We start from the raw sequence: 11,570 nt of genomic DNA, 5'->3' as shown, positions 1-11,570 counted from the left end.
GCCTACTAGATTTAGTTTAATTGTGTGAGGGCATTTTTTTGTCCCTTAACTTGAATTTGGGAAGCATTTTTGTTCCCCCGTTAATTTCCGACCCTGCAACTCGCACATTGCATCTGTATGCCAACTGTCAAACCCAATTTTAATATTAATTCAGGTCAAATTGACCTTACAGAATAACGACCAAGGCAAATGGCACAAAACGCCTTCCACGCTTCACCCAGAGGAGCGTGAATAGTGATCGCTGACACCACCATGATGTGGTGGAGAGACAATAGTACCCTGCAGGACAGCATGGCTGCTCGGCCTCTGCCACTTTTCCCCGGGACCCAGGGGGCCTCCGCATCCACCCAGCCCACGGAAGCAGCAGATGTCGGGGCTGCTGTGCCACGGCACCCCCCGCGCCTGCCCTGGGGCTGTGTGCAGAGAGAGCAGCGTGTGTAGGACACTGGGACAGATGGCAGGGGGTACGGGCAGGGCTGTACAGAGGATGCGAGCCATCCACGGTGCCAACACTGCATTCATAGGCATGTATGACATGTTTACCTCTGTGGATTGAAACCTATAAATGTGCCCTTTATTGGTGAAGGCATTTTTTACGCATCTGGACTGTTAATGTGGCATAGCAAACATTTGACTGGTAAAGTCTAAGAAGACCGTTTTTAGGAGTTAAATAGTCCTGGGAAAGTGGAAAGAATGTTTGTGGTATAGAGTAACAAACGAAAATAATCAACAAACAGCATTTGTTCACATACTGTACATTCCACAAGAAACGTGATTGAAGTTGTCCAAAACGTAACGCTGCACCAGCAGGCACTTCAAGATGACTAAGTGTGTCTCGTGGACAAAACAAAGACGAGAGCTGCTCTGTCATGAGCTGTCTGGGATGATAGCGCCATCTAGCGTTTAGGCGATTTGGGACTTTCGCTGGACAAGCAGTAGTATCTCTCAGACACAAATGTCCATGTGTGAAATGTAGGCCACAGTGTCTGGAAGAGAGACAGAAAAAGCGATAAAACAATATGCTTATGTAACCAGAGATGACAAGAATGGTGAAGGATGAGTGAATATAAACTCTCAAGACTGAAAGAAAACAACATTATCTTGGCAATAAGCTTGAATCATACTGTTTTTCCTACTTATTTATTTATGGTAAAAACTAAATGTGCAGACCAAACTTCCATATTGAATAACACCCAAATGACATACTAACAGTGACCACAAAAATAATTCCCTTGGGTGTTGTTAAACACATACAATTTAACCATTTGCATTGCTTGTTTGTTTGTTTTACTGCCAGAGACTCCCGGATATGATGTTTCCTTTGTGATGGACCCTCCTAAAATATAAAGGCAGATATATATTATCATGTACTGTGCAAATATTTATTTATACACTGAGAAAAAAAGTTTAGTGGTATTATAAAGATGTTTCCAAAATAAAGTAATTTATGTTTTTTTATCGTCATTATACAAAAGGCAAAATAAATGATCCTGTTTAAAATAGTACTTTGTATTAAGTTACCAGTGTATCTTTTTTTCCGTGTAGTATGACAGTTTATTTAGATGTAACCCTGGAAAGAAAAAAAAAGATACAATTAAACACATTTGCATACCGATTTACATTATAAAAAATATAAGATATTCAACACAAATGCAAACTATTCATATTCACTATATCTACTATATTATACTCTTAATTGTAATAATAATCAAAATTGAGGATTTCTGACCTGACTTCAGAAAGTAGAATGAAGCAGTAATAATGTCAAGTTTGCAAATGTGTTGATGATCACACTACGCATATTTAATTAATATCTTAGGTTAATACTTTGACATTCCTGATAAATGCACTTTAAAAAAAAATTGCAGCCCTCTCACATTTAAAAAAAGATCTGTCTCCACCATTTTTATTTTTTAACTTCTTTCTGATGGCTTCTCAGCTCCAGTTGCCTCATATAATAGCAAAATTTCCTCTGGTTGCACACAGGACTGTTCACTAACTGTATCATGACCACTTCGTATTCTGACATCCATTTGACATATAGCTTTTGCATACTATTGCATACTCGGACGCGGGGTTTTACCTCAGCCCCCATGAAACAGGCAAGGTTGAGATGACATGTTTTATTCATCGCAACGCCCCATTGTTTGACCATTAAGATGATGTAACATCTCCATTTTGGCACGCAGGCGAACCGTCTGGGTCCCGCTACAGAGACGCGTCTCTTGACTTTTTGAACTCCGTTGGCTTCTCCACACGACGCCAGCCGTGTTAGCGCATCGTATATCACGGGTGAGAGGGAAACGATGGCATTGCCATTGATAGCGTTTATGCTTCGCCGCCTCACCGACATAATGAGCACATTATCTGCGCGCTCTGGGACTGCTGCTCGCCCCCGCACTTTAAATATTCACATCCTATGTTTATGGAAAAAGCCAGGTATGAGACAGTTGGTGAAGAAAGACTGCAAAATGACTGCATCGTGTTTTTCTTCATCAATGCATCTAGCGAAAAGAATTTAAGTTAAATCTAGTTGTAGCTATATAGATAGACAGCTGTCATTCTGGAGCTTCAGCACCATGGACAGGCCCAACTATCTCTCAAATGTAGCCTACCACAGGAATTCTGACACGATTCTCGTTTTCTCCACCTTGTTGTAGCCTACAAGCTGTTTTATTTTATAGCCAATCATTTGCTTTGCACAACAAGACAAACAAAAACAGCAAGGATGCTTGGTAAGTCCTTGAACGTGATTGGTAGCCTACAAAGACATATTTTCAGTGTTTTTTTTACTGACCTTTTGTCACACTTGTAAGGAAATATTTACATCCACACGGAAAATGTCTCTGCATAAGCCCCTTTGAAAATACTGAATGCCTCTTGTATCTGCTTGTGTAACCTTGGAAATAACACTTATTGACTGAAGAAGTAAGAGTGTGTGTTAACATGAACATAACCTGTCATGTGAGGACATCCACTTTTCTAAGCATACAAAACATATCCAAAGGTTAGCTGTAATGTGCAGACATAATACTAGCTAGGTCTACTTGATGAGTTTGTGGAATTTCTACAAAAATGTAATTTCCATCATTCAGAGCCTCATAATAGATGTACAACCTTGAACATGGCTTATGGTGTTGCAACGTAGCTAACAAATGCTCTGAGAGCACTTAAAACTTTGAGGAATTTTTATCACATCTCTTTCTCGGTTCTCAAAGTTAAAGGCGGGGAGCAAAAAGCAATTTATAGCTTTAGGCTTAAATAACTTTTAATATGAATGGGTGTTATTGACATATCCTGTATAATTCATGGGGGGGAAAGGGCACATACAGTCACCACGCTATATGTTTTGCATTCTGACAAAAACACACATGATAGCCTATCACATTGATACTTTCCCAAGTGAAAGTTAAATTCACCAAACACGTGTACAATTTAGTTAAATGCCAGTAAAATTCTACTAAGACTGTGGTATCATTTTGTATGCAAATAAAAGCCAATGTTCAAACTGATTTTATGGTTTGAAAAAAAAGAAGAAAGATCTGCAGCATATTAAAATCACACAGTGTAGCCTATGATTTAAGCTATTTACAGATTTCTCACAATATAATCAACATTGATTGACTGATTAACCATTGATTAGGCTAACGATTGATTGCCAAAATCCCCAAATCTCTTTTATAATATGCTGAGGAAGACATTCACAAAATTTGGAAGCATCTAGATCTCTGATTTGTTTGTTGTATTCACCTATGAAGAACATTTCGAGTTCACTTTGAAATAAACAAACATTGTTCTCTGTTGTGCAGGTTGGAAGGCTCTAAAATGTGACTTCATCAAGAGCTCGTTATTGTTATTTTTTTTATTTTTTTTTACGTAGATGTCGCAATTGTAAATAAAACTGGAAAGATACAGTGAGTGTCAGATGTGCTGTGAAGATCAGCAGCGCATGCGCATTGTGCGCGCTCCAGCAAATGCAAACTTTGGCTGATGAAGACACGAAAACAAGCAACAAGGATCGATTACTGAACATTCGGTAGTAGCCAAATTTATTTGACCTATTTTATATTTTACAAAAATGATTCATTTGCACAGAAAGGTTAGGCTGTCGGTTTCCTTGGCAAGCGCCATATCATAGACATTATGAACACGATCAGCCTATAATACGAGTGTGTCATTTAAATGAGTTTTAATAGCGACGTATGAGCAATATCCGTTGCCTGTGGCATTTTAATGTACTGTTGCCATTGTGATTTATATAATTACGCTGACTCGTTAAATCTTCTTTATTGACTTGGCGTTTATTGACATGTTTATTGCTGTCTGTCTCCAATATTTCAGCATCTCTGGATCCGCCTGATTTAATCGCAGTAAACGTAACGATTCTGTACAATCCTATTTGCATAACGTTAAACGTTTGCTCATACGACACTGGATGTGATCGTTCAGATATAGATAAGAAAATATCTTGAGTGTTCTGAATGTCATGGAAGCAGAGTTACGTCGTATGATTGATATTTGCTGCACTTATTGTCATAATTGTGCATAAACATGCATAGTGAGTCATTCTCATAAACACTTTGTCATAGATGGGATAATGTAAACATTTATAATATGCCTAGATTCACTGAATGCACATTGGATTTGCTTTATGGAATTATATGCCTCTCGTGAGCGGTTCGTCGAAGTAGTCAGCTTAGACTTTTTGTGATATGTGATGAATCCACTTTATGATCAAAGAACGGTCCGATTCTGATAATGATCTTTGCGGTCTGCCGTTGTTGCTATGGTTACCTCATCAGTCCAACTCAATTTATGAAAATTGTTTACAATTTATATAGTAGGCGAAACGTGTGTGAATACTCTTACAACATATATATATATATATATATATATATATATATATATATATGTTTATGTAAACAACTTGTACATACCAGTCAATGTTTTCTTAGGGGTGTATTAATTGCCCCACCACAACCAAAAAGTGCGCCATGCCTTGCATATGAACGACTAATCTGCAAATGATTTATGAACTAATTTGCATAATTCTCTTTTTAAGCCTCTGTGTTCATTATTCTGATATTCAGTTTTAGCTAATGAACCATTTACCTCCTGAGTATTCAGAATATGAATAAGCTTAATTATAAAGCAAATAAACTCTTTGTTTAAACTGCATTTTTAATCTAGAATTTAAGGGTATAGTTAAGTGTACAGTTAAATATAACGTATCATTAGGTAGTACCATGTTAGAATCTATGGATATATAGCATGCAAATGGAAGTGTGTATGAAATATTATGAATTAGATTCAATGATGCTCTTGAGAGTGTTGATGACTCTAGAGAGTATCAGTGGGTGGTTTTTCACTTCTACACCATCAACTGTAGTAAGCCTAAGCATGGATACTGCTGAGATTCAGAAAAAAATCTTGCATATTGTGACATATATCAACAAGTAAAAATATAGGGTGGGACTTGATTTTATCAGGAAAAGATAAATCATTTATAATAAATACTGCCATTAAAAAAACAATAATTGTCAATTTTGCATATACTTTAAGCTTTTTAGTAGCAATTTGCGCTATTGTAGGCTATTTGATCTAAGACCCGAAAAGGCTGACTTAAAAAAACAGACAGATGAATTAAGGTCACCTTGAGAAATGCTGGAAACTGTTATATAACTCAATGACAAGCAAAATAAGAAGGTTCAATGTTTTGGGATGTCTTGTGTTTTTGTCTGTAATGATGTGTGGTTGTAATCACAGGTCTGAAATGGCCTCTTGCTCTGAGGTTTGTGGGTCCAGTCACGCGGTCGACTCCGGCTGTCGTGTTTTCGGAGTGCGCTCCTATTTACACCACTTCTACGAGGAGTGCACAGCCTCAATGAGGGAGCAGCAGGAGGACTTTCAGGGCCAGAGATCACCGCTGCGGTGGAGCTCAGGCTTCTGGAAGGTATCAGAGAGAAGTTTTGTTGTGTTTTGCACTTTTCTGTAGAAGAGATCCAAAGTCCTCATTTAATGTTGTTTTCACTGTTGGCATGTTTGCTTGAGTCCAAAACTAAATTCGATTGACTACACTTTGCCCCCTCTGGTCTTTCAGAATGTGTTATGCTGTTTTGAAACTTATGTGCATCAAAAGCTGGTCACGTTCAGATTCGCATCACAAACAAACTGTCAATCATCAACTACCCTTCAGACACTTTTCTGTCTTGACTGGTCTTATAAACTTAACCAACGCTGTAAAAAAAAAGTTGCTGCCTCAAATTTTTAAGTACAATCAACTTGGATGTTTAAGTCATTTCAACTTAAATTACATTAAACTGACTTAAAAATTAGTTGAATCTTGTATAACTTGTAAAAAAAGTTGAAAATTGCTTAACTTATTTTGATGAGTTAAAGCAATGTAAAAACATATGTTGTCATAACTGATTGATCATATCATTTTTTTTACAGTAAAACTTTGTGAAATGTCTATTGACTTTACAAAAGATAAATGAGTGATGGCCCAAATAGCCAATCAAATCGCTGCTTCAAGAGCTGAAAAATTTCAGAAACTGTTAAGCCTTTTATGTTCAAATCGGAGATGAGAGAGTCAAGAAGAAGTGACATGTAGAACGCAACAGGACATTTCTGAATGGTTAGTTGATGAATTTACGTAGCTAATGTGGAGTTAACTATTTTCTACTCATTGATTAGCATATTCTGTCATGATAATCTATAAATCGCGTTCCTGGGGTCGGGGTTTATGTACATTTTAGGGTTAGTGATGTCACTAACCCGTGAAGAAGCTCATTGTAGTCCCTACGAGCAGTTTGTTGTAGTCCTTAAAGGGGTCATCGGATGCAAAATTCACTTTTATATGGTGTTTGCATATAAATGTGCCTTTGCAGTGTGTGGACACAACCACCATACAATGAAAAAAATCCATTCACTCATTTTTTTTAAAATCCTCAAAATGCCTAAACACTCTCAATAATCAAGCCGTTTGGATTTTCTGCTCCGCCCACGACCGCTAACGGACTGTCCAGTATTCGCCTATTTCTGCCCTCAGCCATTTGTATTCTGTCTGCCAAGGCTTTACTTGCCTTGTGTCGACACGCCCCACGGAAGAGAGGGGTGGGGTGAGCAGTTGCTCATTATCATTTAAAGAGACATGCACCGAAACTGGTCGCTGTGAACAAAGCTGTTTTTGAGGAGGTAAAAAGGGTGTTGTTTTACACCACCATTGAGGAATTTTAATGAAAGTATGTTACACACTTTACATGAAGACCCTAAAGAATCATACCAACTTGTGGAAAATGGGCATCCGAGGACCCCTTTAAAAAGCGATTTCTGTAAAAGAAAATATCTCCCTTCGCTTTGAACTTTGTAACTTTGCAGATGTTGTTTATGCTCAAACAGCAACATTACACACTAACTAAAGTTAAAAAAGTGAAAAAAATTTCCCTTTTATAGAGTTTGTTTATTCCTTTTCATGAAATCAGCCAGTATTAATCATAAAAAATGTAAAAATTGGATAATACTTTTTTTTTTATGACGTCGACATTTATTTTACATATACGTGAATCTGTTTCTCCAAAAATAAAAATACTTTACGAATAAAGCTGTTTGGACGCTAGATTCAGGCGATTACAAAGATTTTTATATGGCATTGTGCTTCAAAGTTAGCTAAATCGAGCAGGATCCTAAACTAGAAATCGAGTTTATTTCCTCCGTATATTCCTACCTGCTGTTAGAGTAAATGCACATAGGCTTCATCCAAGACACTAATGATTTCATTTAATGTGTGGATTATGTGGTTTTATTTGTAAAACAAACATGCCGAATGGATTTTTAAGAGCTCTGAGAAGTAATGTGACATGCAGCCAAAGTTTATTTTATTTTAAGGAAAACACAAAAAAGACAACATTTACTCCATTTGCACCTGCAAATTGTCCATTACGCGTGTCAATGTCAATTAATGTTAATGTCAATGTTTCTGGCATGGCAACTGTCTGACTTCTTGACACTTGTATGTTTCGGATTTCCATTGTTTACTTGCCTTCTACCATTATGTTTAGTGTTTCAACAAGCTGGTGCTTTCTGATTTTGAATTCTGACTCTGATGATAAACTATGATGAAATGCCTTTTAAGTAATTTATTCTGGTGGTTGTTTTATTTGACGGACATAGAAAGATTACTCGCCCTTGAAAAGCTGTGGCTGTGGTTAACCGCTGTCGTAGGGTCAATAGAACCAACAAGAGAATGAAGAGCACTCTTTTGTTCACTCTTAGGTCACACTTGCGGTTGGTGTGGTACTCCTGACAGTGGGGCTGGTGATCATGACTGTGGGCTATGCCATCCCCACTCGCATTGAGGCTTTCGGTGAAGGCGAACTGCTGTTCGTGGACCGCCAGGCCATGCGCCACAATCACTCGCTACACATATGTGTTCTGGTCGGGACGGGGCTTCTCACTCTGGGCGGGGTTCTGATGGCAGGTGGAATCCTGACGTCTAACTTCTCCACAACTCCCACAAAAAAGGAAGACTCCAAAGGAGAACGGAAGGGGGGGAGCAGAGTCGTGAGCGCAATGAGAAGCCCAGCAGACCCTGTAATGAAGCCTCCCAGTCCGGCCTCTGGTGAAGGAGTAGTATCTCCTCTTGCTAGGGACGATAAAGTTCAGAAGTGCTCATAAAAGAGCTGTTTGACAATGCCCGTTCAAGAGTGCTGTCAAAACAATCAGCAAAAGCTCCTTGTTTATTTCAATGAGAAATTTGGGAGTGTCTTATTTGTGTTTGATAATTGTGTGATAAGAGCCTTAAATTATTAATTATTAGTAGAGCAAACCTGTGCCATCTGTTGTCCTTGTATAATCGTCGTTCGAAATAAGTTTTGTATTTTTCTACATTTCAGTATTGATCAAATGAACAGCCACTAAGTGGTTGCAAGGCAGCAAAAGAAAGCTTTTGAGTAAAAATATTTTTTTTAAAGAAATGAATACTTTTATTCAGCGATTATGCATTAAGTTGCTCAAAAGTTATAGTATATTATAGTATAATAAATACATTTATGTTACAAAAGATTCTTTAAAAAAAAAATGTGGTTCTTTTGACCTTACTATTCATCAAAAAATCCTTAAAATCATGGTTTCAGCACAACTTTTTTCAACATTGATAATAAAATGAAATGTTTCACAAGCAGCAAAACAGCATTTTGAATGATTACTGAAGGATCATGTGACACCGAAGACTGGAGTTATGATACTGAAAATTCAGCTTTGCCATCACAGCAATAAATTACATTTTAAAATAATTCAAACATGGAAACGGTTCTTTTAAATTGTAATACTTTACAATGTTACTGTTATGTACGGAGCCCCCCTAGTCCCACTTTGTCAAAAAAAATATTATAACTATAAGATAGTAACTCGTGGCCTCAAGATACTATCTCGTGGCCTCAAGATACTATCTCGTGGCCTCAAGATAGTAACTCGTGGCCTCAAGATACTATCTCGTGGCCTCAAGATAGTAACTCGTGGCCTCAAGATACTATCTCGTGGCCTCAAGATAGTAACTCGTGGCCTCAAGATACTATCTTGAGGCCACGAGATAGTATCATGAGGCCACGAGTTACTTATCTTGAGGCCACGAGATAGTTATAATACATTTTTTTTTGACAAAGTGGGACTAGGGGGGCTCCGTGGTTATGTCATTTGGAATGCAAACGTTTTTGAGCACAAGTTGGAATGGAGTCTGATGTTATGTTCATTTAGGAAGAGGTTTAGAGTTTAGAAAAAGCCATATAACCACAATGTTTGAGGAATAGCAATACAGTGCTGCCTTGCAAACACTGTAGAAAATGCAGGTCTGTCATAGAAATATGCACAAACCTACTCTTAATGTCTATATTTCTGGATCCCTGACATCTTTTCTATCAGATATTCTGCTATGTATAAGATATCAGGTACAAATTTTCTCTTTCTATCTTACTCTTTCAACAGCTGCAGTTAAATAGAATGTGAGAGGCTAAATGGGATTTACTGTACACAACACCTTAATTGTCTACAGTCTTATTGTCTCATTATGTTAATGTATTTAAATGCTCTTCTCTAAACAAGCCCAATAAATCAATGTCAGCATACTTAATCCACTTCTCTTTTGGTGTATTTTTTTTTCTGACAGATCATCCTCATCTACACCTTTTCATTCATTGATGGTGGTAATGAAATGAAAGCCACACTCAGAAAGATGTGATCTTTTATGAAAAACAGACATCTCTTTTCATATTGTAAAGCGTTGTCTATCTGTAGGTCGTTTGAGTGACTGTAAATAGATGCAGGAAACAGCGATGACTCATCCCAGCTCTGTTCCCTGCTTCCACAAAACTGCGTTCTTCCTCTTTCTTTGTCTCGCGAGGGCTCGCCGTGAGTCACCTTCTCATATAACAGTCATAGCTCACAGTACGTGGGCTGTTAACAATCAATTAACCAGTGCTCCACACATGTAGAGCCATCATCAAGGATCGTTCACTCCTCTGCGGCTACGCTTACCCAGAAAACAAGAGTGAGATGGGAAGAAATGTTGTTTGTCTTCAGCTTTAGGTCATGTGCTTGATGCCTGAAATGTGTTGGCAGCTTGTTAACACGTTTGTTTAGAAAATCCAAATCAGATGAACGCTACAGCGTGTTGACGTGTGCCTAGGTGTACTGAAAATAGGCCCTAGCACTCAGGATAAACTGCCCACTTGAATCTTTTTTAATGTTGGGAATAGGGTTTAGGGGTACAGGCGTTGGTTAGTCATGGTACCAATGGTGGTGCATCTAAATTCTAAGTTCTAAGTTTATTTCTGCCTAATGAAATGTTTAACCAACACTTAAAAATAAAGGTTTCTTTATTGGCATTGATGGTTCCACAAAGAACCTTTAACATTCATGGATCCTTTCCACTGCACAAAAGGTTCTTTTTTGTAGTGTACACATCACACCGCTTCGAATCCTGCTCGGAGTGGTTCGAGTAGGACCGGTTACATTTGGTGCCGTGACCCATGCAAGTGAGGTTTAGGGGGGTGAGTGTAATGGAGGCAAGCTAGTAAGAGCTCTGCGTGTAAACCTCACTCACCTGGCCTCAAGAGGTGTACTAGAGACTGCGTCCTTTATAGCCTCCCATGCCGGTTTAAATCCCACTCTGAGCGTGTTGTTTCAAAGAACACTTCACCCAAAAATTCTCTCATCATTTACTCATCCTATTCTGGTAGACAGATTGCAATTTTCAGTCTTCACTCTCATATCATTCAAAACAATGCACGCAAAGTCTACATCAAATATGGCAAACCACAAACGGCATTACGTTTGCTCATGTGATATCCGAGAACCAATGAGATTTGATGTTAACCCAAAGTATAATTCATGAATGTTTCGAACGTGTACAACCGAACTCACAGCCTTTTGTTGACCCTGCCCTAATACCACACCTGTGGTCTTAACCACTTGTCTGTGGCCACTTGACATATTTCCTGTATTTGACTCAAGTGTTCAAATGGGCGAGAAGCCCGCAAGTGTGTGTAGAACTTTAGATTACCCAAGAGGACACA

The 11,570-nt window shown here is 38.3% G+C and overlaps 1 protein-coding gene across 1 annotated transcript; it reads left to right on the top strand.

The window, feature by feature from the left end:
* Positions 1–3,938: 3,938 nt before the first annotated feature.
* Positions 3,939–8,760, top strand: nrsn1l (neurensin 1-like). The gene is made up of 3 exons (XM_056272703.1): positions 3,939–4,036; positions 5,767–5,953; positions 8,275–8,760. The coding sequence occupies exons 1-3, from the start codon at positions 3,975–3,977 to the stop codon at positions 8,674–8,676; spliced, it is 651 nt and encodes a 216-aa protein (XP_056128678.1). The 5' UTR covers positions 3,939–3,974; the 3' UTR covers positions 8,677–8,760.
* The last annotated feature ends 2,810 nt before the right edge of the window (positions 8,761–11,570 follow it).

The sequence above is a fragment of the Rhinichthys klamathensis genome, unplaced genomic scaffold (assembly GCF_029890125.1).
Source record: "Rhinichthys klamathensis goyatoka isolate OS25496 unplaced genomic scaffold, OSU_Roscu_1.1 h1tg000343l_1, whole genome shotgun sequence".
NCBI classification, from domain to species: Eukaryota; Metazoa; Chordata; class Actinopteri; order Cypriniformes; family Leuciscidae; genus Rhinichthys; species Rhinichthys klamathensis.
Note: the sequence above shows the minus strand (reverse complement) of the source record. Positions and strands in the feature narration are given on the sequence as shown.

What these genes read in the sequence shown, in the direction of transcription:
- nrsn1l (XM_056272703.1), top strand. Translation starts at nt 3,975, where the DNA reads ATGCAAACTTTGGCTGATGAAGACACGAAAACAAGCAACAAGGATCGA. An exon ending in GATCGATTACTGAACATTCG is followed by an intron (nt 4,037 to 5,766) that starts GTAGTAGCCAAA and finishes TTGTAATCACAG; the next exon opens with GTCTGAAATGGCCTCTTGCT. An exon ending in GGAGCTCAGGCTTCTGGAAG is followed by an intron (nt 5,954 to 8,274) that starts GTATCAGAGAGA and finishes GTTCACTCTTAG; the next exon opens with GTCACACTTGCGGTTGGTGT.